Below are 24,684 nucleotides of genomic sequence, written 5' to 3'. Positions count from 1 at the left end.
AAGTATAGCTCAATGGTCAAGTTATTATTATTATTTTTTTTAAACAACCTCTCAATCAAGAACTGCTGTGACAACCATTTAAAAGGTCACCAATGGTCACACAAAACAAGCTGTGGACGAAGGATGAGAACTAAAATGACTACTTGTAGCATGGACATTTACAGGAAATTGTCAGAGAGAGACGTTTACATTGGGACCTGACGCAGGAGCTGGTTGCTTGGAACGTGGGGTAGCAACAGGATCTCATCCAAAGACCAACAGAGGGCAGCGTGGTCCAAATTTACTAGATTACTCCAATAATGATAAAATGTCAACAAACTCAAAACAATACAAGATAATATGCTATAAAAACAGAACAAGATACACTGATTATTTAAAAATCTTTATTGGCTTTTAAAACCACTTAGAAAATCTCACCTGTGAGTACTTTCCATTGAAAAAAAGAGAAAGAAACATTGCTAAAATGCTTCGGCAATATTAACAAGCTACTGTACATTGAGCAGTACACCAGACAACAGCACAGAGAAAGGTTCTACTGTTTCAAATAGACAGAAAGAAAACACTTTTTTCCCTATCAGACCAGTCAGAAATACAGCATTAGACTTAATGTTTGATGAAACTTCTGTGTATCAAAAAAAGTAAGGTTCCGATTTTTCCTTCGTGAAAAAAAAAAAAGTAAATAATCAGTGCCTTGATAAATGTCAGAACATAGAAAAAATATTTACAGTTTTCTTCACAAAGGCATTTTTTTGTTAAAAAAAAAAATCAAAACAAAATAGAAATGTATGAAAAAAAGAACACATCTGTGAACTAAAATTATAGAACAATATTAACTTAGCAAACACATAGGTTTTATTTAAAAGAACACTACATTTTTTCTTTTTTTTTCTCTCTGGTCAACACAACCAGTCCCTTTTTTGTGGAGGGAGTGGTCACAACATGTACTACAATAGATAGTTCAACATACATGCGCACATACAATCATTGAATAACATAGTGAAGTATGTTCTCTTTTATTCACTTTTAATAAGGTTAAATTTTGTTTGCTTTTATCTTTCTTATTCTCATGGATGAGAATGAGTAAAATGTGTATCTCATTGAGATTAGTGCACATTGCTACACAAGGCAATAATTCATTGTAATTTTCCACGTCATATGTAATTCCCCTTTTGTAATTTACCTTTGAAAAAAAATCTGCTTTTTGCTAGCTTCAATTGTTCCATTTTTGTCCTTTAAATGTCTCACAAAGGCATGGTTACAAAAAAAGGAAAATCTTTAGTGCAATAAAGTGAACTTCCCAAGTTTGCTGAATCATAAACCATTGAATTTCCAGTGCCTGCCACTCCAGGGTTCTCTGCGCAATACATTTGACTGTCACAATAAAATGAACATTTAATATATGATTATTCGTCTTTTTTTTTTTCTTTTTTTTTTTTTTTAAATATAAACCATGCGTCTTTTCCTCTCTCAATGTACACATCACATCTGCAAAGCAGAGACCAATAGACTCTCTAAGGAAAAATGGCACATCAAGCTAGAGACCAAACAGACGGCATTACTTGCACTACACAGAAAGCCAAAAACGTAACACACAGCATATCGTGCTGGCTATAGATTCAATATGAGCAATGTAATATTTCTTCTTTTGTTTTCTCAAGGGTACTCAGACCTATCTAAAAATCATCACTTTAAGACAGTGTATTGATAAAACGATGTCATTTTTACATATGGGGCATTAATATAGTGACTACAAATAGCCAAATTAAGCTTTTATGAAGCCATTAAATGACTCTGGACAACATGCTTACCATCCATAATTACCTGTACATCAGATACATTTGCCATATACATACTATACACAAATATGATCCCACCTGAAAATCGAGTACCATAAAACCCTGTTTTATTCACCACAATTCCAACCAGTTGTCTTCAAAAATGATGTTAATTTGGAGATGAATATAACTAATCTCTGATGCTTATAGTTTTTCAAAAGCTGTTCTTTGGTATGGATTTTAGATTGAAATTCAGTGAATACCTAGTAGGTTGGACATGTGATCACAAGACATAACATAGCCTTAGATAGCATCTGGCCATCACCATACTCTTCCGATATGATACGATCATCATTTTGTTAGCCATAACTGGAACAAAATGTGAAGAAAATCTAAATGGAATGTTAAAATATACAAACTTTAAGGGATGCGTTTGAAACCACATCAATAATCCACAATAACAAAAAGCCAAGCTTTTTTTTTTATTTTTTGAAATGCAGCAAGGCCTTTAAAAATCTTTCTGCACCTTAAAGCCTAAGCCTAAAGCCCAGGACTTTGGAAATAAGGCAGATTAGTCTCCCTCATGTAATATTCACTTTTTTAAACAGTGTAGATACAGCAAAAATGTAATCCTCTTCATTATCCTTCTATTTAACAGTACAATTAATATGGCCTATTATTAAGTTTTCTAATTTTCTATTTATTAGATAGAACATAATTACTGAAAATGATGTGGCAGATGCCAGTTATTTTTACCGAGCACCTGTTAGCACCTAAATCTTTTAATTTGACTGACAGTTAAGATATGCAAGAGTGATGGCGAACTTCAGTCATGATGATGTAAATGAAGTAAACTCTTTATCAGTGTAACTTACCAACATACTTGCAAAGCCAAACACAATGCATATGCAAGACACTTAAAAACGCAGTGATTCATCATGCAAAATATTGCATTTAGTTTCACATCACTTATGATTCATGGGAACAGGATATTTAAAATGTCAATGTACTAACAGATGTTAAAGTAAAAACACTGTATTAAAAAAATTGTATTAAAATGTATGTAACTGGGTAATATAAAATTGTATTACCATAAAAAAAATTAATGCATACTGGGGCCAAATGATTCATAGCCAAATGAAAGGAACAGTAAACTATAGACAGAAATGTCAGGATGAGAAGACTGGAATGAACTGGTAAAAAGCACAATCCTATAAATGAACACTTCAGATCAGACTGGCACTTCCCACTGGACTGACTGATGTATCCAGTGTGTTGATGCAGTGGACAAATCACATTAAAAAAACATAAAGGACAGTCACAAAAACAAAACAGAACAATCAACATAAACCATAAATAGTGACAAACAGCAACAACCACAACATAAACACAAAAGGAAACAATACTAACCCAACATTTCCACTGTTGGTTGGTCTTTGTTCTCCAACCAGTCAAATCCAGCAGAATTCACAGTGTCACTGCATATCTGCTGAAACAACGGGTCGTTCTTCAGCTCCTCCAGTGTGGCGTCTTCATATTGGTCCTGTTGCTGACTTGGATCAAACAAAAGGTTGGGATCCAAAGTGTTCAGGTCATTGATGCTACCAGTAAGGTCAGAGGTCAAACGGATTTCACTAGAAAAGTCAGATGCTACTGCACTGAGTTCTGATGCCACCTGCCCAACTAATTGTGAGCTGGGATTGAGGCCATCCTCTCCCAAGAGATCCTTGACAGTGCTGTTAAAATCCAGTTGCTCCTGCTGCTGTTGTTCCTCATCCTGTTGTGAGGTTTGAGACAGCAACTGCTGCTGGCTGAGGTCTGGATCATGTTGTAGCTGCTGTTGGTCTTGTAGCTGCAGTTGTTGGTGTTGCAGTTGTAAATGTTGGTCTTGTAATTCCAAATGTTGTTCCTGAAGTTGCAACTGTTGATCTTGCAACAGTTGTTGATCCTGTAGTTCCAACTGTTGATCCTGTAGTTGAAGCTGCTGCTCTTGCTGTAGTCCAGAGCCTGATTGTGCTTGGTCATCACTAGAAAAATTAATTGATTCATCTCCAGTGCTTATGAGGAAACCAGGCTTCTGGAAGTCAAACTGTGAAGGGCTTGAGCAGACAGATAGCTGTTGACCATGATGGTTAGTGCCTTCTGGAAAGGCCTGCGTAGTCTCCAAGATTTGTGTCAGGTTCATCCGGGCTGTGTACTTGGAGGGCATATTATTGACACCCAGCCCACGCACTGTATCATCCCCATCTGCATCCATTTTGCTCAGGAGCACACTAGTGATCTTGGCACTATTAGTCTGCTGTCCCTGTTGGCCAATTGGCAACATCTCAGACTGCATCATGATGCTTAGTGGTACTGACTGGCTCCTTTGGGCCATGCTATTGGCAGTGACCACTGTATGACTGTTGGAAAGAATGCTAAGAACCTCTGAGGTTATTGGGGAATTGAATGGTGAAACAGCAGACCTCGGGGTAGGATTGGTTTGCACAGATGTGCCACTTAGATTGCGCTGACGAACAGCTGGGCTCACACTGCGACACCTAAAGGTTCCACCCCCATTCCCTGATGTACAACCTGTAACTTTGTTGTCTAATGGTGCTGGCACAGCAAAACTTTCTTGCTTGCTCTCCACCAACTGTTGTCCTTGTTGTACGGGTGACACGGCTGTTAATCGACCCAAATGCCCATCCTGGTGCCTGGATTGAGACTGAAAAGACTGCCCTGGTTTAGCAAATGCATGTGGTTTACGAAAGTGGTCCTCCACCAGATCCTGATAGCTTGGAAGGATTCCGATGGCATTACTGTTGGAAACTGATGGGGAACCTGATGTGCTGTTATATCTATTGTTGATCCAGTCCAGCTTGGCCTTGTCTGGGTGAGTGGCCATTGGTCTCTGCATGGGCTTGACTGGGCTACTGGACACTACACTGCCATCATGATAACCTGGTATGTTGGAGTTAATGGGGGTAAATGCAAAGGGATTACGACATTCCACAGGACTTGGTGGGACACTACTGCTGCAGTTGGACAATGGAGTGCTAATAGGTGTATGTCGGCCACCTAAAATCCCATCAACTGGGGTAATAGGTGCCACTCTACAGCAAGGACTTTCCCTAGTTAAGCTGTGGCCCCCTGGCAATATTTCAGATGTTGGGGTTGGAGTCGGTGTCGGTGTTGGAGTTGGTGTGGGGGTAGGAGTGTGTACTGGAGTGGTGCTACTATGTGCAGAGTGGTAGAACTGAGTGCCAGTCTGGTGAGAGGAAAGGATGGTGCTTTGAGCTGACTGGCCTTGTAAGGGTATATCAAGAGAACTAAGGTAAGGCTGTAGACTGCTATTCAGCTTCATTTGCTCCTCCATCTGCACCAACTCTTCTACTATGCTATCTTGTGTCATGTCATCGTCATTGAAGGGGAAATAGTCTATGCTGGCTTGCGCTCCATCAAAGTCAACAATGTCTTGCTGGAGAGTCAACTGAGCGGATGCTTCAGGAGGTTGGGCCATCAATGGCAAGTGGCTAGCAGTTACCTGCTTTTGTTCTGCCTGTATTTGTTGAGAGTAGTCTTGTAATGAGCTCTTCAGCTCACTCACAGCAGAGGCCTCCTGAGAAATGGCAATGGTAACTTGTTGCTGGCTCACAATTTGTTGCAATAAAGTTTGATCAGATGCTGTGCTATTACAAGAGCCTATATCAGTAGGGCTTATTCCAGCAGAGCTGTCCCCATGCTCAACCTGTGAAGAGCTCTGAGAACTTACAATAGTCTGAGAAGTGTTTCCAATGGGTGTATCAGAAAGTGCCAGGATTTGTGTTGGAAGAGAGTTCTGTTTCAGAGTGACTTTACATGGAGCACTCTCTGGTCTTGCAGGAGTTCCTGGCCTCTGTATCTTCTTTGTGGCTATAACAAGACTAGGTTTAGAATTGTTGCTGGCATCCAAAGACTGCTGGGATATAAACACCCTCTTAACTGGGATTGCATGTGACTCCAAAACAGAAGCAGAGCGCTTTCGAGGACTTTTCAAACCAAGACCAGCATCTTTTGGTGACTGGCCGGTTGGGGATGCTGTGTCATTGGATCCAATGTCAGCATTCTGATTCATAACAGTCAGATACAAAGTACTCTCCTGATGATCACTGCTGTTATTGCTAATTGGGACAGCTGCCCCTATGATTGTACTTGGAGGTGTTGCAGAGTCACTTTTGGCTCTAGTAACTCTTTCAGGCACTGGGGATGCCTTGACAAGAAGAGAAGGTTCACTGGAAGCCCTATATTTAGTGGCCCTCTCGTTCTTTTGCCCAATATTATTCCCTGGTGCAGTGCTCTGCTTTTCTGCACCAGCAGATGAGTTACTATCATTCACAGCTTCTGTTGTTACCTTGACTTCACTAATGGAGGAAATGGATGGAATCGGGGTTGTGGCAGGACGGCCAACTCTTCCAGCTCCAGATGAATGCAGAGTAGTTGAGCTTCCATTCTGAGCTTGCTGAATTTGGTTAGACTCTTCCTGGGAAACCATGCTACTGATACCAGCTGAAGCAGGTCTTAATGGGGTTGGAGTGCTGCTACCACCACTATTGTTAGGTGTCAATGATATAGCGGTCATCTTGACAACGTTAACTGAGCTGACATGTGGAGTGGGCATCACTGTTTTTATAGGGCTGTTAGTAATAAGGAGTGTTGGGGGGGAACGAAGAGTTATGCCGCTTGTGGCAGAGGGTTTGGGGAGAATCTGGGCATATCTGTGCCTGGCTAACCTGTCACCAACAGGACTGGCAGGAATATTCTGCGGAGTTTTAGGGGACTGCTTAACAGGCTGGGTTACCACTTGGAAATTCACTGGTAACACTTTTCCCTCTGTTGTTGCAACTGGACTTGGAGAAGTCATCAGCTGTCTATTCCTCTGAACCTAAAAACAAACAAACAAACAAAAATATTTTGAGAATTTATAAGGCAACAGTACATAGAGGAAAACATTCCCAAAAGTCATTTCAAAATGAATAGTGTATAAGACAAACAACAGCATGTCAACATTCTGAGATTAATATCAGTATATTAACAGAATGAATTACCGTGATGGGGCTTGGTACTGCAGCCACCACAATACCTATTGCAGGCTGTGAGGACAACAAAGCTGGACTTCCAGAGGTGATACTAGATCCAGGGCCTGGTGTGCCTGCTTCAGCTCTTCTGGCTTGGGCATCACCTGGCAATGGAGAAGTAAGTTTCTGTTCTTGCTGTTTCTTCTGAATCTTTCGCTGTAGCTGCTGTTTGGTGTCAACAGAGGGTGAAGGGAGAGTCTTCATTTGGGGCTGGAAGGAGTTGGTGTCACCAGTTGGCACAAATGCAGAGGCCGGGGTGGGCGTTTTAACACCTAGTAAGATCCACAAAGTATATGAAAAATTTGACATGGCATTAAACAAGGTTTAAAAATGCATAAATATCACACATATCTTGGTGTGGATCATCAGTATGACTAGTCCTTGCCTGTTGGGGTTCCAGTCATAACAGTTAGTGCAGCCATGGATTTAGTGCCAATGTAGTGGCTGTTGAGTAAAAAGCGTGCTAAATCCTCCACACTGTCAAACTGGCGGCTCAGAACTTTCTGTGCCCATTCACACACTAGGCCACAGGCTGCAGAACGCATCTCATCCTCAGCACTGGGAGACTGACCGGTTGGCTCCAACAGCTCACACTGAGGAAAAACAGAAGTTTGTTAATTTTGGCAGCTGATTTGGATTTAGTAGTTTTTTGGGCAACAATGCACAACAACTTTAGTTTGAAAAAAGTTTCAGTTTAGAAAAACTACAGCAATTCAATCATTTTTTAAAATTATCTATCTAATAAAATCCTGAATAGGTGTGGGTGTAACTATACACTCTGGTAATGATTTGATTCAACTCACGATACCAATTCAATTCTCAGAATATTTTGAACTTAGATGAAGAAAAATTACAAACAGAGGTTTAATATTGTAAACAAAATGTACTACAGGTTCACTGTGTCTTAACAATAAATAAATACATTTATAAATACTCCCAAAAATTTGACTGAATACAACGCCTGTGACCTGGGAAAAACGATCAACTGAAACGTACAGGTAATGAGCTCAGTAGCAGCACATGAGGCATCATGTTAACCAGAAATAGAGCTATAAAAGCAGCTAAATGCCCGTTTCTTGGGCACTATAGACTGCAGCGGCAACAGTATAAAAAAACTTCTATATTAGCTTTTAAAATAGAGGTATTTTTACATATAATGCATGTCAGTTGTTGTGACCCGGAGCTATCCCAGTGTGTGTTCTATATATTTTAACTTTTTTTTTGTGCGCGTCTGGCCCGCCTGGCCCGCCTGACATTGGACTATGTGTAATGTGGCCCGTTACCTAAAATGAGTTTGACGCTCTTGGCTAATGGGCAGATATCTGTGAGTAGGCTGTTCTAATTAGATTTATTTTTAGATTATTTACCATTACACAGTGATGAATTGCATTCAAGTCAGAGTACACAGAACAACTCTGGCACTGAAAAGAGCAAGACAACGCAAAAGAGATCAAACCTCAATAAACTAAAAACTAGAAGGAATTCACATAAGTTTTTCTTGAAATAAACCTAAGAAAAAATACATAATTCACAATACACACGTCAACTAGTAGTATCTGTTACTAGTAGTGTAGAGTGTAACTTGTCTCTGGCTTCTGTCTTTTGTGGAATATGGATGAACTAGCAGTTTTTTTATTATGTTTTGGATACCAGTAATTGTTCAGATCTCTGGCAGTCTGCTGGTCTGGCTGTACGTGCATAATACACATCATTTTTCTCCCTTCCTATAGCCTTTAACCACTTTTAGCTTTCGTCTCCTTATATTTACTAGGTACAAACCCTATTCTATGGAATTGTTTTCAGTAAGCCCTATGCTAGTATGTTATTTGTTATGTGATGCGAGGGCTATCACAAAGCTGTGTGCTAAAAATTGTTGTGCAATATTACATGAACAATGAATCAAATAATAGTTTGCATCTAGTGACAGTGTACATTTGTGTTTTTTTGTGTGTTATACATTATATAAGAAAGTTTCCCCAATTTCTCCATAAATCTAACAATTCTTGGTTTGTTAAATATAATATTAGTGGAAAAACACCTTTGTTTCTGAGATCTGGCTGATTAACACTTACCCCATCTCCTGATTTATGCAAGTCCAGGTTGGGCAAAGATGGCATATGCACAAAAGCTTTTTTCCTCAGTCCACTATAACAGTATGTGAGAAGCTGTTAAGTATCATACCATAAAAACGCTTTTGGTCAAAAACCACTACACAGATCTGTAACATTTGGAGACTATATAGATACACATTAGACAGCATACAGCAGACAAAAAATTGGCATGTATCAATTCTGAAAAGGATATTTAGATTTTCCTCGCATTCCAAGGCGACGTGCTTTCATGTTTGGAAAGACATTTTTCATGATTTTTCCAAAATCAGCAGCACTTAGAGGATGGTAGCCAAGATTGTCACAATAGCTCCTGTAATGCAAACCCAAAAATTAATTAACTGAGCTTAAAGTAAGTTAGAAGTTAGAAAACTGGAATCAGTGTCTCTTGCACAAACAGGATGTCTCACGGTCATGAATAAATAAAACCCCCTTGAGTTTAATGGTAACCAAAAACTGAATAAACCTATTTTCAGCTACGTTATCCTGTATGATGGGGGTCAACTGGCAGAACCGTAGTCCAGCAAAGTTTTTCAGTGGACCGAATAGAGCACTCGAAAAATACTGCAGCAGTGCTGATTTAAAAAAAAAATAATAATAATTTTTTTTTTTTTTAAAACGTGCCTGTTGTCCAGTTTTCAAAACATGATCCATTGTGGTTTGTGTAGCAGATGCCATAAAATAATTATGGAAATTATTTTAAAGCTTGTACCAGAGAATAGCTACAGGGCTAAAGAAATTAATTCTGAAAAGTTAACATTTTCACAGACTCATGGATTTGTCATTTTAACTACTCTTTCTGGCTTGATATTGCTTGTTAAAAAAAATTAAATAAAATTTAAAAAAATAAGACGACAAAAACAGAACAGACAGAAGTATGTGTTTATTCTTCCCACTTCAAATTCAAAGCACGTCAGTTGAGTTTGTGGCATTAGTCAAAAGTGATAGCATGAAGTTCCACTATGAACTAAATCAGTGACTTTGTACTGCCTTATTTATGCCATAAACTAAAATTGCCATAAACTACTCACTAACAGTTAAACATTAAAAGGTAACTTGTTGCCATTCAGTCATGGCAGGTCCTTATTTGGACCTTTGTCTTTGAAGAAATATTACATAACAGGACCTTTACAAATTTTAGTTCAACACGCCTGCTCAACCAGTTTAAGCCTCATGGTGTGTGCATTTTACACTCCTTTACATTCCAATACAAAATATGCTATCTTAATAAATCATAATTTTTTTTCCCATAATTGCACACCAGGTGTCTTAACATCACAACTTGTAAGTAATGTGAAGTAATAAATGAATTTACACTTACTTGTACTCATCATAAACCTCTTGTTTTGGCAGTGAGGTCTCCGGATGCTCCTCTAAGTGATTCCGAATCCAGTTGAAAGCGTACATCTGTTGGGTCCGACTGGATGACATGGAATTCTGGTCACTAGAAGAGAAATAGGGAAAATAAATGGTTTTCCAGAATCCAGTATTACAGATTTGTCTCTGCTTGTAGGTCTCGTTTATATGCCATGACAAGACAACTGTTTTTAGTTTGTTTCTGACTTAAATAGAGTTGTAAAATTTTAGTACCATGTTGCAGGACTTGTAGACCCCCTCTGATTTTCAGTCCTATTGGACATCATGGTGAGAATTAGGGATTGCAGTGATGAATAGATATGGGGAAACAAATGACAAAACACAGGATGCTGGGTATTGCAGTGCCAAAAAATTTGCAAAATATTGTTTTTAGTGGCATGATAAGATCATGAAGATTCATACAGTAATGGAAAAAGCATATGAACGACAGGGGGAAAGAATACACAGAAATAATATCACTACATTCATGATGGATGGTATTCAGATTATGTGTGTGCACATAAAGAGAGCATAACAAACAGCCATGATAAAGACAGTGGCAAGTGCAAGATAAGAGATAATGAACATAAGCTAAAATGTAAACTAAAAAGAAAAGGAGGAATGAATGATAAAAGTATTTACCAACTGCAATATAATCATTTTTTTGAGTATGAACCTACCTTTTGTCATTACCACTGCTGGGACCAGAAGGCAACTTAAGGTAGAGGTAGAGTTTTTCAATGTCTGTAAACTTCTCAACATCTTGCTGTATGAGAAAGACATAAAACAGGGAGAGAAGAATAACTGAGCAATGAGAGTTTCACTTCCTTACATGGAAACAAATTCATTCTATTCATGGTTAAACCTTTTGAAATACATATAAAGTAAATCTTACAAAGTAATTAGCCCTTCTGCAAAAAACACTTTCTGAGATGTTACAACAGCATTATCTAATCAGGCTATATCTAAGCTATATCTTTACAAGGTGCTCCTTACATACAAAATACATACAAATATTTCTCTGCAAGCCTGATTTCGTACAATGCCATTCCACTATCGGCTAGAGGTGGGCAATAGGACGATATGATCTCGACATCAAAACATCAGGATATGCTTTTCTAAGTGTCATCATTAATGTCAGATGCCAATGCTTTAATAACTCTGTTACTCACTGTGGAAAGCAACTGAATGGACACAAACAAATTTGTACCATTTTATTTTCTTCAGTAGATACTTCAATTTTCATAAATGCTGGATAAAAATCTCAGAAAATACAGCTGTCCCTGTTGGACCTTTACTAGCAAAACAATATAGTCATATACATCATGTATTGTTAAGATGTCAAAGTATCATGATAGGATATTTTTTCCATATTGCCCACTACTGCTCACCTTCTTTGCTCCTCCAACCCAGGAGTTCTCAACTCCAGTCCTCACTGGGCTGCACAGTTTGAAGGTGTCCCTGCTACCGAAAACTGGATCAACTGATTATTAACCCTTTACTGAGTTGGACTAGGCGTGTTGAGGTTAGAGAGAACTGTGCAGGGAACAGGATTCTGAGGACTGGAGCTAAGAACTTCTACTCTACATGACTGTTCGCCTGTTTCAGTTTCAGGTAAAGCTGAAGGTTGAGCATGTTGTCTCTGTTGCTCCAGGGCTGTAAATTGTCCTTCATTTATCCTTTTGGATCCCCACAATTAATATTTATAAGCCTCCGAGTCCACACATGGTCAGTGCAAAAATGCATTTTATACTATTTACCCATTTATTTTAATTCTCTTGCATCTAATCTTTTACTGAAGTGTAAATTATACAATGTCCTTGTACAATATTACAGTGAATATAAAAAGTCCACATACCCGTTAAAACTGCATAAAATTGTAACGTTAAAGATTGAGTGAAAAACAATCAAAAACATTTTAAGGAAAAATAAAAAGTTACAATAACCTGGTTACATAAGTTTGCACACCCTTTTATAACTGGGGATGTGACTGTGCTCAGAATGAACCAATCAAATTCAAGCTCATTTTCAAAACTAATTATCATAAAGTTGTCATCTATGAAATTATTCTGATTAACCCCAAATAAAGACCAGCTGTTTCTGTAGGATTTTCTTCACATCATCTTGGTTTCCTCTGACTTCTGAAGCCATTGACTGCAAAGAGCTTACAAAGCCTGTACAGGGACCCACTGTTGAAAGGAATCGATCAGGAGAGAAATACAAAAAAAAAAAAAAAATGCACATCACCAAAAGAACACCATGCCCACGGTGAAGCACGGTGGTGGCAGCATCATGCTTTAGGGCTGCTTTTCTTCAGCCAGAACTGGGGCTTTTATTAAGGTGGAGGGAATCATGAATGGTTGCAAATACCAGTCAATTTTAGTGCAAACCCTTCAGATGTCTGCAAGTAAGCTGAAGATGAAAAGGAATTTCACCTTTCAGCACGACAATGATCCAAAGCATACATCCAAATCAGCAAAGGAATGGCTTAACCAAAAGAAGATCAGTGTTTTTGAATGGCCTAGCCAGAGCCCAGACCTGAATCCAACTAAAACTCTGTGGGGTGACCTGAAGCGGGCTGTGCACAGGAGATGCCCTTACAATTTGACAGATCTACAATGTTTTTGCAGGAAAGAGTGAGAAAATATTGCCTAGTCAAGATGTGCCACGCTGGTAGACTCTTACTCAAACAGACTGAGTGGTGTAATAAAATCAAAAGGTGCTTCGGCAAAGTATTAGTTTATGCAACTAGGTTATTGTAAGTTTTTTTAGTCTTTCTATTTTTCCCTAAAATGTTTCTGATGGTTTTTCCCTTAATTTTTATACGTTGTAAATTCACATTGAAGGTGGAAAAAGTTCTGATGTGATTTAACTTGGTTTCATTTTTTTTACATCACAAAACCTGCCATTTTAAGTCTTTATACCCTCTATGTTTTTTTTTTCTTTTTTTCTTTTTAAGATCTACTTTGGTTTATCCTAAACTGATTTAACCTCAATGTACAGCACGGCAACATTTGCTGTTTTATAAGCGAACTTCACTTGACATCATCCTAATGTTCAGATTTTCTAGGTTTTAACATTCTGAAGAAAGAGCAGACATCAGGCGACAGAGGACTAAAATGTGCCGGTATCCGACATAAACAAATCCTGAGCTGCTGTGTGCCGGTTGCCATGTAAACCCTGACAGCAAGTACGCATGTCAATTCTGGCAAGCTGGCAACGCGTCTTTTCAGCACGAGCTCCGCCTCACCCCGCTTTGATTGGCTTGTGTGAATGAATTCATTTCAGCTCTTCCTATTCCATTTGTCTCTATGTTGCTAGGGGAAACCACCGCTCATGAATGGGTTGAGAATTGTCAACCAATGAGCAGTAAATAAAAAAAAAAAATAAAACAAGTGACTAGCCTGGTCAAAACATACTACCTATTTGAAAGGACTGATGTGTGAATAATTTGCTTCCTTCATTACTGAGGTCTTAGCAGTAGGCTTCCATGGATTCATCTGCACAATGAGGATGAATGGAGAACATCTCTGAGCATGTCAGGCTTTGAGATTTATGATCTGCAGTGGTATGGTCTGCATCTATATTAATTTGACAGACAAGAAGACAGCCCTCTTTTACAGACATTGAACAGGCAATTATCCATCCATCATTGTGAGGTGGTCTTTGTAAAACATCTCAGCATGAAAAGGCTACATGACACAAAGACAGTCCTACTGTATGAACACAGATGTGTGGCCACAGGTTGTACAGCTATTAAATAATCACGTAAGGGTGTTTATTTGATAAACAGTATAGTAATCAGAGCTTTTTTTAATATGGTCTTTTCATTTCAGTGTCAGTGTCAAGACAGCTGTGTATCAGTGCCTCATTAGTTTAAGAAGATTTATTAGGGGAAAGTGTCCAAGTCAGTTATACAACGTAAACCACACAGAGTCTGGGTTTGACGTACACAACACTGAAGGCTAAACTGAACGAGTCTGCATTAGTGGCCTGGCAGAGAATCAGCAGGAATGTTGTGATGTTAATGAGCCATCGAGTCCAAGCTGGGTATCTGGTGTCTTTTAAGTCTTAGGTTGTGGGTGGCTAGAGGGTGAGGGGTTGGCATTTCAGCAATCGCAAACTGAAATAGGATTCCTAACTGAACAAAATATCCTGCTCAAGTTTGCACCACCCCTGCTGTAAGTCCTAATTCTCTCACTTTCCAAATTATTTTTCCTCACAGATAAAATGCAGGACTCCTGGAAAGTGGATCATGAACTGGTGGTAATGATAGGAATATGAGGAGAAGTTTATTACTATCAATAAATGACCCGCCACTATGTTTAACAACAGAGAAAGCGAATGACGTCCACTGATTAAATGCAGCCTTTCTGCACTGTAAAAAGGGAAAACATATACACAGTTTGTGATCAATCACAGATTGTTTCTTCATGAAAAATAGATCTAGGGTTTAAAATTCAATTAAACTGCTTTGTTTCAGGGGTTCAGTGAAGAATGTTAAGACTACCCAAGGGTTAAAGCAATAAACCACGAGAGGGCATGCGCTATTACGGGTAAAGGTGTTCTTAGGAACGAACCAAACAAAAACATGATAAAATTTAATTCAGTGTTCAATTAAGAATTTAATTTATTATTACTAATATTCACAATAAACAATTCTTTCTCCATGTAATGCAGTCTGTTAACAGTAAGCTTTGGTTGCTAAGCAACATAATGGACAAAGATTAGGGCATACTATGGAGAGAACAAGGGATTTCTTGGTTTAAAACCAGGTGCATTAATATGAAAATCAATTATTGTGACGTGGTCACAAACACGTATATCAAGTATTTTGCGACTAGATTTTGAAAGGAAACTTCTCTGAATATAAACTAATGTCATTTTGTAGATATCAGATTACTAGCGTGGCATGTCTAAAGGCCATTTCACAACAAATGTGCTTCTTCTTCTTCAAATGTTTTTAAAATCCTCTCAAAATGCTTGAGAAGCGCGTCACATGGCAGTAATGCTCCTATTTTAACTAGTGTCTCAATACACGCTGTATCAGAGGACCATAAAAAAATTAGCCATGCTTGTTTATATAATTAATCTCTATTTTTTTTCTCCTCACACACAGAAGTGAAGCGGAAACTCCACTGAAATCACACAATCACACTCTTTATACACTGTGAACTTCATGTAAAATCACATTCTCATGGATAATCTGAAATAAATTAGCTGTTTATGCGCTGACCCTGTCTCATGTTACGACTTTGATGATTATAATCACGATTCTAACACGATTATACATTTGGGTGTGAGTTTTCTTAATAAAAATGAAATGCGCTGTTGAGCTGGTAGTAGATTGTACAAAACACTGTACACAACGCTTGCGTGGTGAGTGAGATGTGGGGCAGCAGTACAATATCATGGCATGTTAACTAGCAGATAGTTAGCATCAGTGTTTAATAAGGCTTGATTTTCCTGCTCAACCAAATTTTAAGCTTGTACAGGATTAAGATGATGTCCTTCACTCTACGTCCATTAGGAAGCTGTACAGTCAGCACCGGAATTATTGGCACCCTTCAAATGATTGTATAAAATAAACTTCACACACGATGGCCCTTAATCATTGACGGTGTGTACTGTCAAATCTGATCGTAAGGCTCACATCTGGTCAGAGTGCATGCAAGTCTGAGCATAACATTTTAACAACCTGAAAAATGCTTGACTTTCTGTAAAGGAAGTGGAGAGAAAATACATTTCAGTGAACCTGAGTAAGAAATACTTGTGTTCAAGAGTGCTGAAAAAAAACTTAGTTTCTGAAAGCCTCAAAAATAGCAGAGATGATGATCACAAAATGAAACACTGAGATACTTGAAATAAAATCAATAAATGAACAGTTTAAACAAAGAAAGAATGTTTCAAGAGATTTGTCTTTTGCAATCCTTTGTTTTTATTAATGGTATCATGTAGGCGTATATAGTCAGTTATGGAAGTGTGTTCATGATCACATACAGAACTGAATGGTTTTCCAGCCTCACCTGCAGCCAGTTTTGTGAACTCTATTTATAGCTAGGTTTTTACTCATTTTAATACACAAAAGTCAGATTTAACCAAAGTCAGATTTAATTAAAGCTTTATTCATAAATAGAGACAATGTTCCATCCTGAACTCCCACCTGGTACAGCTCTAAGATGCTGGATAAAGAGTATAATGAGCTCTTACCCAGCTAAGGATGAGGACTAATGAGCTGATACAGACTTACATCCATGCTTCCTAATTCACATTTACAAATTACATGCTGACACTCAACCACACTAGCTACAGTACACTTTAATATGAGGTTCTGCATATGCAGATATGGTTATTAATGTTATTTTGTATTTTTGTTGTTATTACTTGTACTACTCTACTTACTATACTTAGGGTATTCTAGTCAACGAGCTGCTATGTGTTTTCAGACGGAGAACACTGGGTCATCACGCGGAGGCATCTGACCCCCGTCTGAATGGTAGATGACGTTATTTATGTAAAATGATACAACTTACTCATGTTCTTGGTCAGTCTGAGGTAGAAAAGACATTCCAGCATTGAATAGCAACAAGTTGGTAAAACACTACCCGGGCACATAAACACAACTTGCACAAATTCCACGTTGAAATAAATAAACACCATCAACCATATTTTCCAACCAAGGAATAGCTGGAAAAGGGATAAGTTTGTGTGAAGACACAGAGCCACAATGTTTGCTGCTAACGAGCTGCTATTGTAGAGCAATACCTAAATTAAAATTTATATTTAAAAAAAAAAAAAAGAAAAGAAAAAAACAACCTTGTTCACTGATGTTCTAAGGCTTGCAAAAGTTAATTTATTTATATAGATATATACATTTTAAAAAATATATTGAATTCCAAAAAGGAGAAGAAATATTCAAATATGAAATTTTTTTTTTTAACATTTTAAACATCCAGTCAGTTTGTAGTTATTTAAAAAAAAAAAAAAAAAAATTCTACTAAAAAGATATCACGATGTCCACAATATTATTTGTGGTGATGAGAATTGCTCTTCCGAATGATATTCTGGACACCCACGAAAATTTTCTTTCTCACGCCCTGTTAATACATTACAACTAAATATGGCTTCACATGCTCATAACTGTTGCTTTAAATAGAAACTCACTTGAAGTCATTCGAAGCTATACGTATTACACAGATGGATTGGAATCATTTTTCTTAAATGATCTTGAATGGTTTTTCTTCTGGCATGCTGGCACTTTGGGAATGTGGCTGGTGTTTCATAAGACTTTCTGCCTCTACTTACTCTTAATAGTAATAATAGGGGAAGTGGTAGCTCAGTGGTTAAGACGTTGGCCTTCTGATGGGAAGGTCGAGAGTTCAAATCCCAGCACTGCCTTGAGCAAGGCCCATAACCCTCAACTGCTCAGTTGTATAAAAATGAGATAACTGTAAGTCACCCTGGATAAGGGCATCTGCCAAATGCAATAAATGTTAATAGTACCATGGTGCTGCTGAATTCGTGATTCTGATTGGTCAGAAGGTGTCCAGTTATAGAAAATTAATCAACATCTTCTGAACAATCAGAATCACGAATTCAGCAGCACTGTTATTGTTTCTATATACAACAGCTGATTCACAGGGACATGTATGGTGGATGCTCCACATAACGACATTCCTGTACGTTTCCTGCCGTAAATGTAACTATAACCTGATAATACATATGGCATCATTCTTTAATTAATTAATACAAACGTCATTTCATATATTTCATCAGTGTTTCTTTAGTAATTGGGAATTTAATATTCAGTACATAACATAATTTGTTTTGTGCAAATTTGTTCATTTTCCGTCCAAGTGGGCATTCGTATCATTTTTTTTTTTTTTTAATTCATTCACAGCTTTCAAACATTGTCAAACGTGAGGGGAGCCTTTTTCTCCCTCTAAGATCACCGCTCTTCAGATTCTTGCATGTGGTTATGTGGTACATGTGGTACAAGGGGGGACGGTCACACTTTGTTTTACATAACATTTGGCTGAGTGCAAACGCTGCAGAATCGACACTCATCTTGAGTCGAATTGTACTGACAAACAAATCAAGCTCACAATTTTAATATCATAACTTGTGTTTCCATGTGAGTAATATTTCGATTTGTAATCATTATTGTGTAGGAATGCCACAAACACCAGAATGTCCCTGGATGAAGCATGTTTATTAACTGCTGTGTTCTGAGCTGTCTTACCTTATCCGGTCTTCCAGCTTTTATTGTATTTTTACAGTCATATTTTCTGTCTCATCAGAAAAATATGACCTCATGGTATTTTGACCAAAGGTTGACACTTTGTATGACAACATCGATGGTTTGAAAATGACTGTACATGGTCTCAAATGAATGACTAGTCTACAAGACGAACATTTTCTCATTTCAAAACAACACGTCATGAACCATGTGAATTATGCAGCCTTAGGCAGTGTGTAGTGAAGCTATTTGAATAAATTAGCTTGTAAGTAAACCTTTTTTAATAAATGCTACATTATTTAAATTTAATAGCATACTCAGTATACATTTTAAATATTAAAACCAATAAAAAAATGTACAGAATACTGTCACTGTTAGTTTGGGTGTCTCATTTAGCTGACATGAGCACTTAATATTCTCAGGCTGTGACAGATAGTAGTAGTAGGATTAGATGACACAAAAATAAATATTTTTAAATAAATCTGTTAATCGAATATATTTAAAAAAATAATACAACTAACTGATTAATTGAAAAATTACTCAATAGATTAATCAATTATCAAACAATAATTAGTTGCAGCCCTAGGATGAATACACCTAAACACAGACCAGCGATCCATGGAAAAACTTGGATTTAGAACATTTAGACAGGGAAGACAAAGGTATTTGTGAATTCCCTAAAATATGGTCTTCAAAAGAACAACGCTAGTTTACATTAGGCCTCAGTGTACTTTAGGCCAGAGTCTACATTGGGCCTCAGTGTACTTTAGGCCAGAGTCTACATTGGGCCTCAGTGTACATTAGGCCAGATTCTACATTAGGCCTCAGTCTATGTTGGGCCAGAGTCTACGTTAGGCCTCAGTCTATGTTGGGCCAGAGTCTACGTTAGGCCTCAGTCTATGTTGGGCCAGAGTCTACGTTAGGCCTCAGTCTATGTTGGGCCAGAGTCTACGTTAGGCCTCAGTCTATGTTGGGCCAGAGTCTACGTTAGGCCTCAGTCTATGTTGGGCCAGAGTCTACGTAATAATATCATCATGAAACATTAGGTCTGAACCTTTTGTGTATTCCAATGTAGTTTCTTTAAAATAAATAAATAAATTAAAAAAAAAAAAAAAAAAAAGAGCCATTGCAGTGGAGTATTAAAAGGTGTTACTGTTAAAATGTAATAATTATTTAAATGCCGTCACTCATTAAAGCTTCAAGAAACCTCTCTGGAGGTAAATGAAGGTGTTAGTCTATATGTGAAGTAACATTTGGAACACACTTTCTGTAAATAGCTTATACAGCACAGAATCACCAAGATCAAAATGTTTTATAACATGCATATTTGCTATGATTCAACTGACAAGTGCATGGCAAGAGATATCAACTGGCTGACAACCAACAAATGATAGCAGTTACTTACCAAAATGCTGTCCACTTTTGATTGTACAGATTTGCTGAAAGACAAAATGACACAAAATGGTCATTAATGGTGAATAAGAAATACAAGTAGTTCAGTGGTTAAGGCTTTGAGTTACTGATCAGAAATCCCTAAAACTGTCTCAAGTGTAATTCACTTTGGATAAAAGCTTCAGTCAAATGAGTAAATGTCAGTGCATTTCTGCTGAGTTTAAGTGCAGAAGATCACTGTGCTGAGTTATATGCGAGGTGAAATATTCTCATTGTGTCCCCTGATTTATGACTATAATTACATAGCAACAAACAGAGCAGAGACAGGTGGATATGCTGTATGACTCATGTACAGTACTGTGCAAAAGTCTCAGGCGCATGTAAAGAAATGCTGGAATGCAAGGATGCCTTCAAAAACAATGAAATGAAACACCTGACATATGAAAATTCTACTATAAAGAGCGGTAAACAGTAATAAATTAAAGTCAATGTTTTTCCTGACAACCACTTGCCTTTAGAAATGCATTAGTAGTCTCGGGTACACGACTTACAGTTTTATAAGAACATTGGCTGGCCAGTTATTCTAAGCATCATGGTGAACCTGCCACAGTTCTTCTGGAGATTGATTGTCACACTTGCTTCTGGTTTTGCAGGTACTCCCTGACAGCCTTGTGTTTTTATCTGAAAGGAGTTATTATATACTATATGGCCAAAATTTTGCGGACGCCTAACCATCACACTCATATGTGCTTGTTGAACATCCCATTCCAGATTTAGTCCTCCTTTTCTTTTATAATAACCTCCACTCTTCTGTGAAGGCTTAGATTTTGGAGTGTGGCTTTGGGGTTTTGTGTTCATTCAGCCACAAGATCAATAGTGAGATCAGGCACTGATGTTGGTGAGGAGGTCTGGGGTGCAGTCGCGTTCCAGTTCATCCCAAAGGTGTTCAGTGGGGTTGAGGTCAGGGCTCTGTGCAGGACACTCGAGGTCTTCACTCCAAATCTTGGCACCCCATGTCTTCATGGACCTCGCTTTGTGCACATTAAATCTTAACGCTACAGCATATAAAAGACAATGTAGACAATTGTGTGCTTCCAGCTTTGTGGCAACAGTTTCGGGAAAGACTCACATATGGGTGTGATGGACAGGTGTCCACATACTTTTGGCCATATAGTGTATATTATGTTGTTTACTGACGTACAAAGGTTTTTGTGTAAAATTTAAAAAAAATAAAAATTGCTGTTTTTTTTTTAACTGATGCAATAATGCAAAAGACAAACACTTTTAAAAAATAAGATGCCTACTGTGACTTTTGCAATGTACTGTGTATATGCTTAGTATTTTATTTGTGTGTGTGTATATATGCATACACACACACATATATATATATATATATATATAATGTTTGTGTGTGTGTGTAAATTGCTAGCTACATTACAGCCTATTAAAGTGAATGGGGCTAAATGAATAAATAACCCACACCCGTGCCAACCCTAATCGATGGAGGCCAAACTACACCTCTGGTTAAATAGCTCAGCAGACTTGCTGACTATCTGATCACCTAAATCTGCTGCACTGATCCCCTAAAGACAGTTTTTGGTTGCTGTTGTAGTATTAGATTTAAATATGGGTCAGTCCTGGTGCTTGGTGTTTTGCAGGTTGTAGGCGCGTGCTCGCGCGTCCCCGCTCTAGCCGCTAGGAGACACGGCTAAGCTAACTGAAGCTGCAAAGCTACAAGACGAGAAAAAATGCTGTTTTTTTCCCCCCTTTCTTTCTTTCTTTTTTTTTTTTATTTAATGGGATGCTAGCGCGCTAAATCTGTCAACATGTTTTGGCAGAGGCTAGCGCGCTAATCCGGCTAACCGTAGCTAAGCTAAGCCCGAGGAAACAGACGCGGTTTCTCACCAGATCGAGTTCTTGATCTTGTCGTAGTGCAGCGCGGTGGCCTCGGTGCCCTGCAGCCCCGACAGCGCGCCGGGGAGAGACGCCGGTCCGCACAGAGCACCCTGCTGCAGCTGACCAGCCTGCTGTTGTTGATCATCGGCCATCACGGTGAGCTTGTTGCAGGGAGGAGGAGGAGGTGGAGGTGGAGGAGGTGGAAGAGGAGGAGGAGGAGGGGGTGCGAGCTTTAACATGTAGGCCTCATCAGAGACCTGCGCGAGAGCGAGAGCGCCGAGCAGCACTCCGGGTGCGCGCAACACCCGAGCTGTTTGCTCGTCCAAAAAATCAGGCTGTTCTTGCACGGAAGGAACGTTTCATGACCCGATGCTTGGCTTGGCTTGGCTTGTTTTCAAAGCATGAAGAGGAGACGAGCGAACACAAGGGAAAAGGGGGGGGTTAAAAAAAAAAAAGCGACTATTCCACTGCAGCACAACAGCACGGCGGCTGCCGCCACGGACAGTGCTGCTGCGGCCAGGCAGAGGGGGCGCATGCGCACTGCGGGCGTCAGGGCATTTCTGGCGGAAAGCATGTTGATGAGGAGATTTTCCGTGTGTGTGTGTGTGTGTGTGTGTGTGTGTGTGTGTGTGGTTTTTTTTTTTCTTCTTCTTCTTTTTTTTAAGCAAATATTAAACGAAGCCACAGTCGGGCTTTTTTTTTTTTTTTTTTTTTTTTTTTTGCATTTCCATTTCCAGAAAATGTAAACAGACCCGACTAAAGAGAAATATAATTGTCTCTAACAAACACTACCTCCAAAATAGGTCACTTTATAATGCGACAGTAATCCCCTGTATTTTCTGTGTAGTCATCATTATATAGCACCAGACTGTTCCTGGCTGCAAAATGGAAGCATAATTATTCATCTTTTGTTATTCGACTGATATGTTTTTTCCTCCATGTGCCTTCCTGCATCCTGGCACTTACTAAAATGCAGAATGAATGCATGACAGCTGCTCAGTAGACTGCATGCTTTCCAGGAAAAGATGTCTCTGCCACATCATTTTTTAAAGAAAGAGCAGGTTTAGAGAAACACTCTGACTAAAAACACGACCAGACTGGTGTGCTACATGAATGAGTAGACTAGTGTTGTTGTTGTGGTTGTTGTTGTGATGCTCACTATGACCGCTAGTGGGAGACATAATTCTCTCATTCTCACATAAATCACACTGGCACTCAGTCCATGTGAAAGTACCTGCACTTTTACAAACATCATCATACTACTTATTCTGCCTAAAAAACAATACTCACCATATTGAAAATCACAGAATTGTCAGTGGACAATTGATCAATCACACCTATATGTGGTTTTTCAATTTCAAATTCATTCCCCCTTTGCTCTTATAATAAGCTCCACTCTTCTGGGAAGGCTTTCCACTAGATTCTGGAGCGTGGCTGTAGGGATTTGTGTTCATTCAGCTACAAGAGCATTAGTGAGGTCAGGCACTGATGTTGGTGAGGAGGTCTGGGGTGCAGTCGGTGTTCCCATTCATCCCAAAAGTGTTCAGTGGATTTGAGGTCAGGGCTCTATGCAGGACACTTGAGTTCCTCCACTCTAACACTGACACACCATGTCTTCATGGAGCTTGCTTTGTGTACAGGGGCATTATCATGCTGGAACAGGTTTGAGCCTCTTAGTTCCAGTGAAGGGAAATTGTAATGCTACAGCATACAAAGACATTCTATACAATTCTGTGCTTCCAACTTTGTGGCAACAGGTTGGCAAAGACCCTCATATGAGTATGATGGTCAGGTGTCCATAGACTTTTGGCTATATAGTGTATTTTGTTTTAATTTGAGAGTTTATTTAATAATTTCTTTCTTTGTCTGAAATGTATCTGATTTCTGCTGCAATATGCGCATAGTAGGGTCAGAATTTGGCATAAACTACATGAACCTATCCTGCCTTGTGTCACCAGTTAAAGCTTTTGCTGGTGGTGTAATGGTGTAGGGTATGTTGGCACAAATTAGGCCCCTTTATGAGCACAGTATATATGTTACAGCATATCTGAGTAGTGTTGCTGACAATGAACATCTCTTATAGCCACAGTCTGCATATCATCAATAGCTACAATTCCAGGAGGATAACAAGTGCACATCATCTCAAGATGGTTCTATGAACACCTCACCCCAGAAAAATTTGATGGGGGTACCAAATCCTCTTGGAGTGACAGGGAGACGGTAATTAGTCTCAGTCTCCTGGGAAGGGAGAAAGAGTTTCCCAGAAGTTTCTTGTCAGAGTGATAAATAAGGAATGAAAAGTTTGAAAACTTGTGTACAGGGTTGCCAGATCTTCATAAAATGTTCCCAATGGTCAATAAATTTATCCTCCAACTCAAAATATCCTGCTTATATCTGTATACACTGCTTTTATATTCCAATGTCAATAACTATTGCTGACAAATGTATTGTAATACAGAAAGTATCATTATATATTTTAACAAAGAAGTTAACAGCATTCATCATATATACACTGCTCGAAAAAATTAAAGGAACACTTTGAAAACACATCAGATCTCAATGGGGAAAAATATCATGCTGGATATCTATACTGATATGGACTGGGTAATGTGTTAGGAATGAAAGGATGCCACATCATTTGATGGAAATGAAAATAATCAACCTACAGAGGGCTGAATTCAAAGACACCCCGAAAATCAACGTGAAAAAATGCTGCAGCAGGCTAGTCCATTTTGCTGAAATTTCATTGCAGCAACTCAAAATGGTACTCAGTAGTTTGTATGGCCCTCACGTGCTTGTATGCATCCCTGACAACGTCAGGG

General features: G+C 38.6%; 2 protein-coding genes across 2 annotated transcripts in view; one reads left to right on the top strand and one right to left on the bottom strand.

The window, feature by feature from the left end:
* Nucleotides 1-369: 369 nt before the first annotated feature.
* On the bottom strand, nt 370-22,383 carry LOC113529812 (DNA-binding protein RFX7). Its single transcript, XM_026919311.3, has 10 exons — nt 21,872-22,383; nt 19,980-20,013; nt 11,016-11,101; nt 10,570-10,608; nt 10,301-10,423; nt 9,176-9,292; nt 8,944-9,028; nt 7,257-7,464; nt 6,842-7,143; nt 370-6,678 (listed from the first exon to the last, which is right to left on the bottom strand). Exons 1-10 carry the CDS (start codon nt 22,099-22,101, stop codon nt 3,181-3,183), a joined length of 4,722 nt encoding a protein of 1,573 aa, XP_026775112.3. The 5' UTR covers nt 22,102-22,383; the 3' UTR covers nt 370-3,180.
* The window catches only part of LOC113529993 (transcription factor 12-like), a 16,496-nt gene continuing 13,707 nt past the window's right edge, over nt 21,896-24,684 (top strand). The window contains exon 1 of the mRNA XM_034307270.2: nt 21,896-22,018. The gene's annotated coding sequence lies outside the window, so the exon portion shown is untranslated. The remainder of the gene's footprint in view (nt 22,019-24,684) is intronic.

Source organism: Pangasianodon hypophthalmus, chromosome 9 (genome assembly GCF_027358585.1).
Source record: "Pangasianodon hypophthalmus isolate fPanHyp1 chromosome 9, fPanHyp1.pri, whole genome shotgun sequence".
Lineage (NCBI taxonomy): Eukaryota > Metazoa > Chordata > Actinopteri > Siluriformes > Pangasiidae > Pangasianodon > Pangasianodon hypophthalmus.
This window is presented reverse-complemented; position numbering and strand designations above follow the sequence as displayed.

Coding starts and splice junctions, on each gene's coding strand:
- LOC113529812 (XM_026919311.3), bottom strand. CDS start 22,101: ATGTTAAAGCTCGCACCCCCTCCTCCTCCTCCTCTTCCACCTCCTCCA. Junction 7,144..7,256: donor TATGACTGGAACCCCAACAG/GCAAGGACTAGT, acceptor GGATCTTACTAG/GTGTTAAAACGCCCACCCCG. Junction 6,679..6,841: donor CAGTACCAAGCCCCATCACG/GTAATTCATTCT, acceptor GTTTGTTTTTAG/GTTCAGAGGAATAGACAGCT.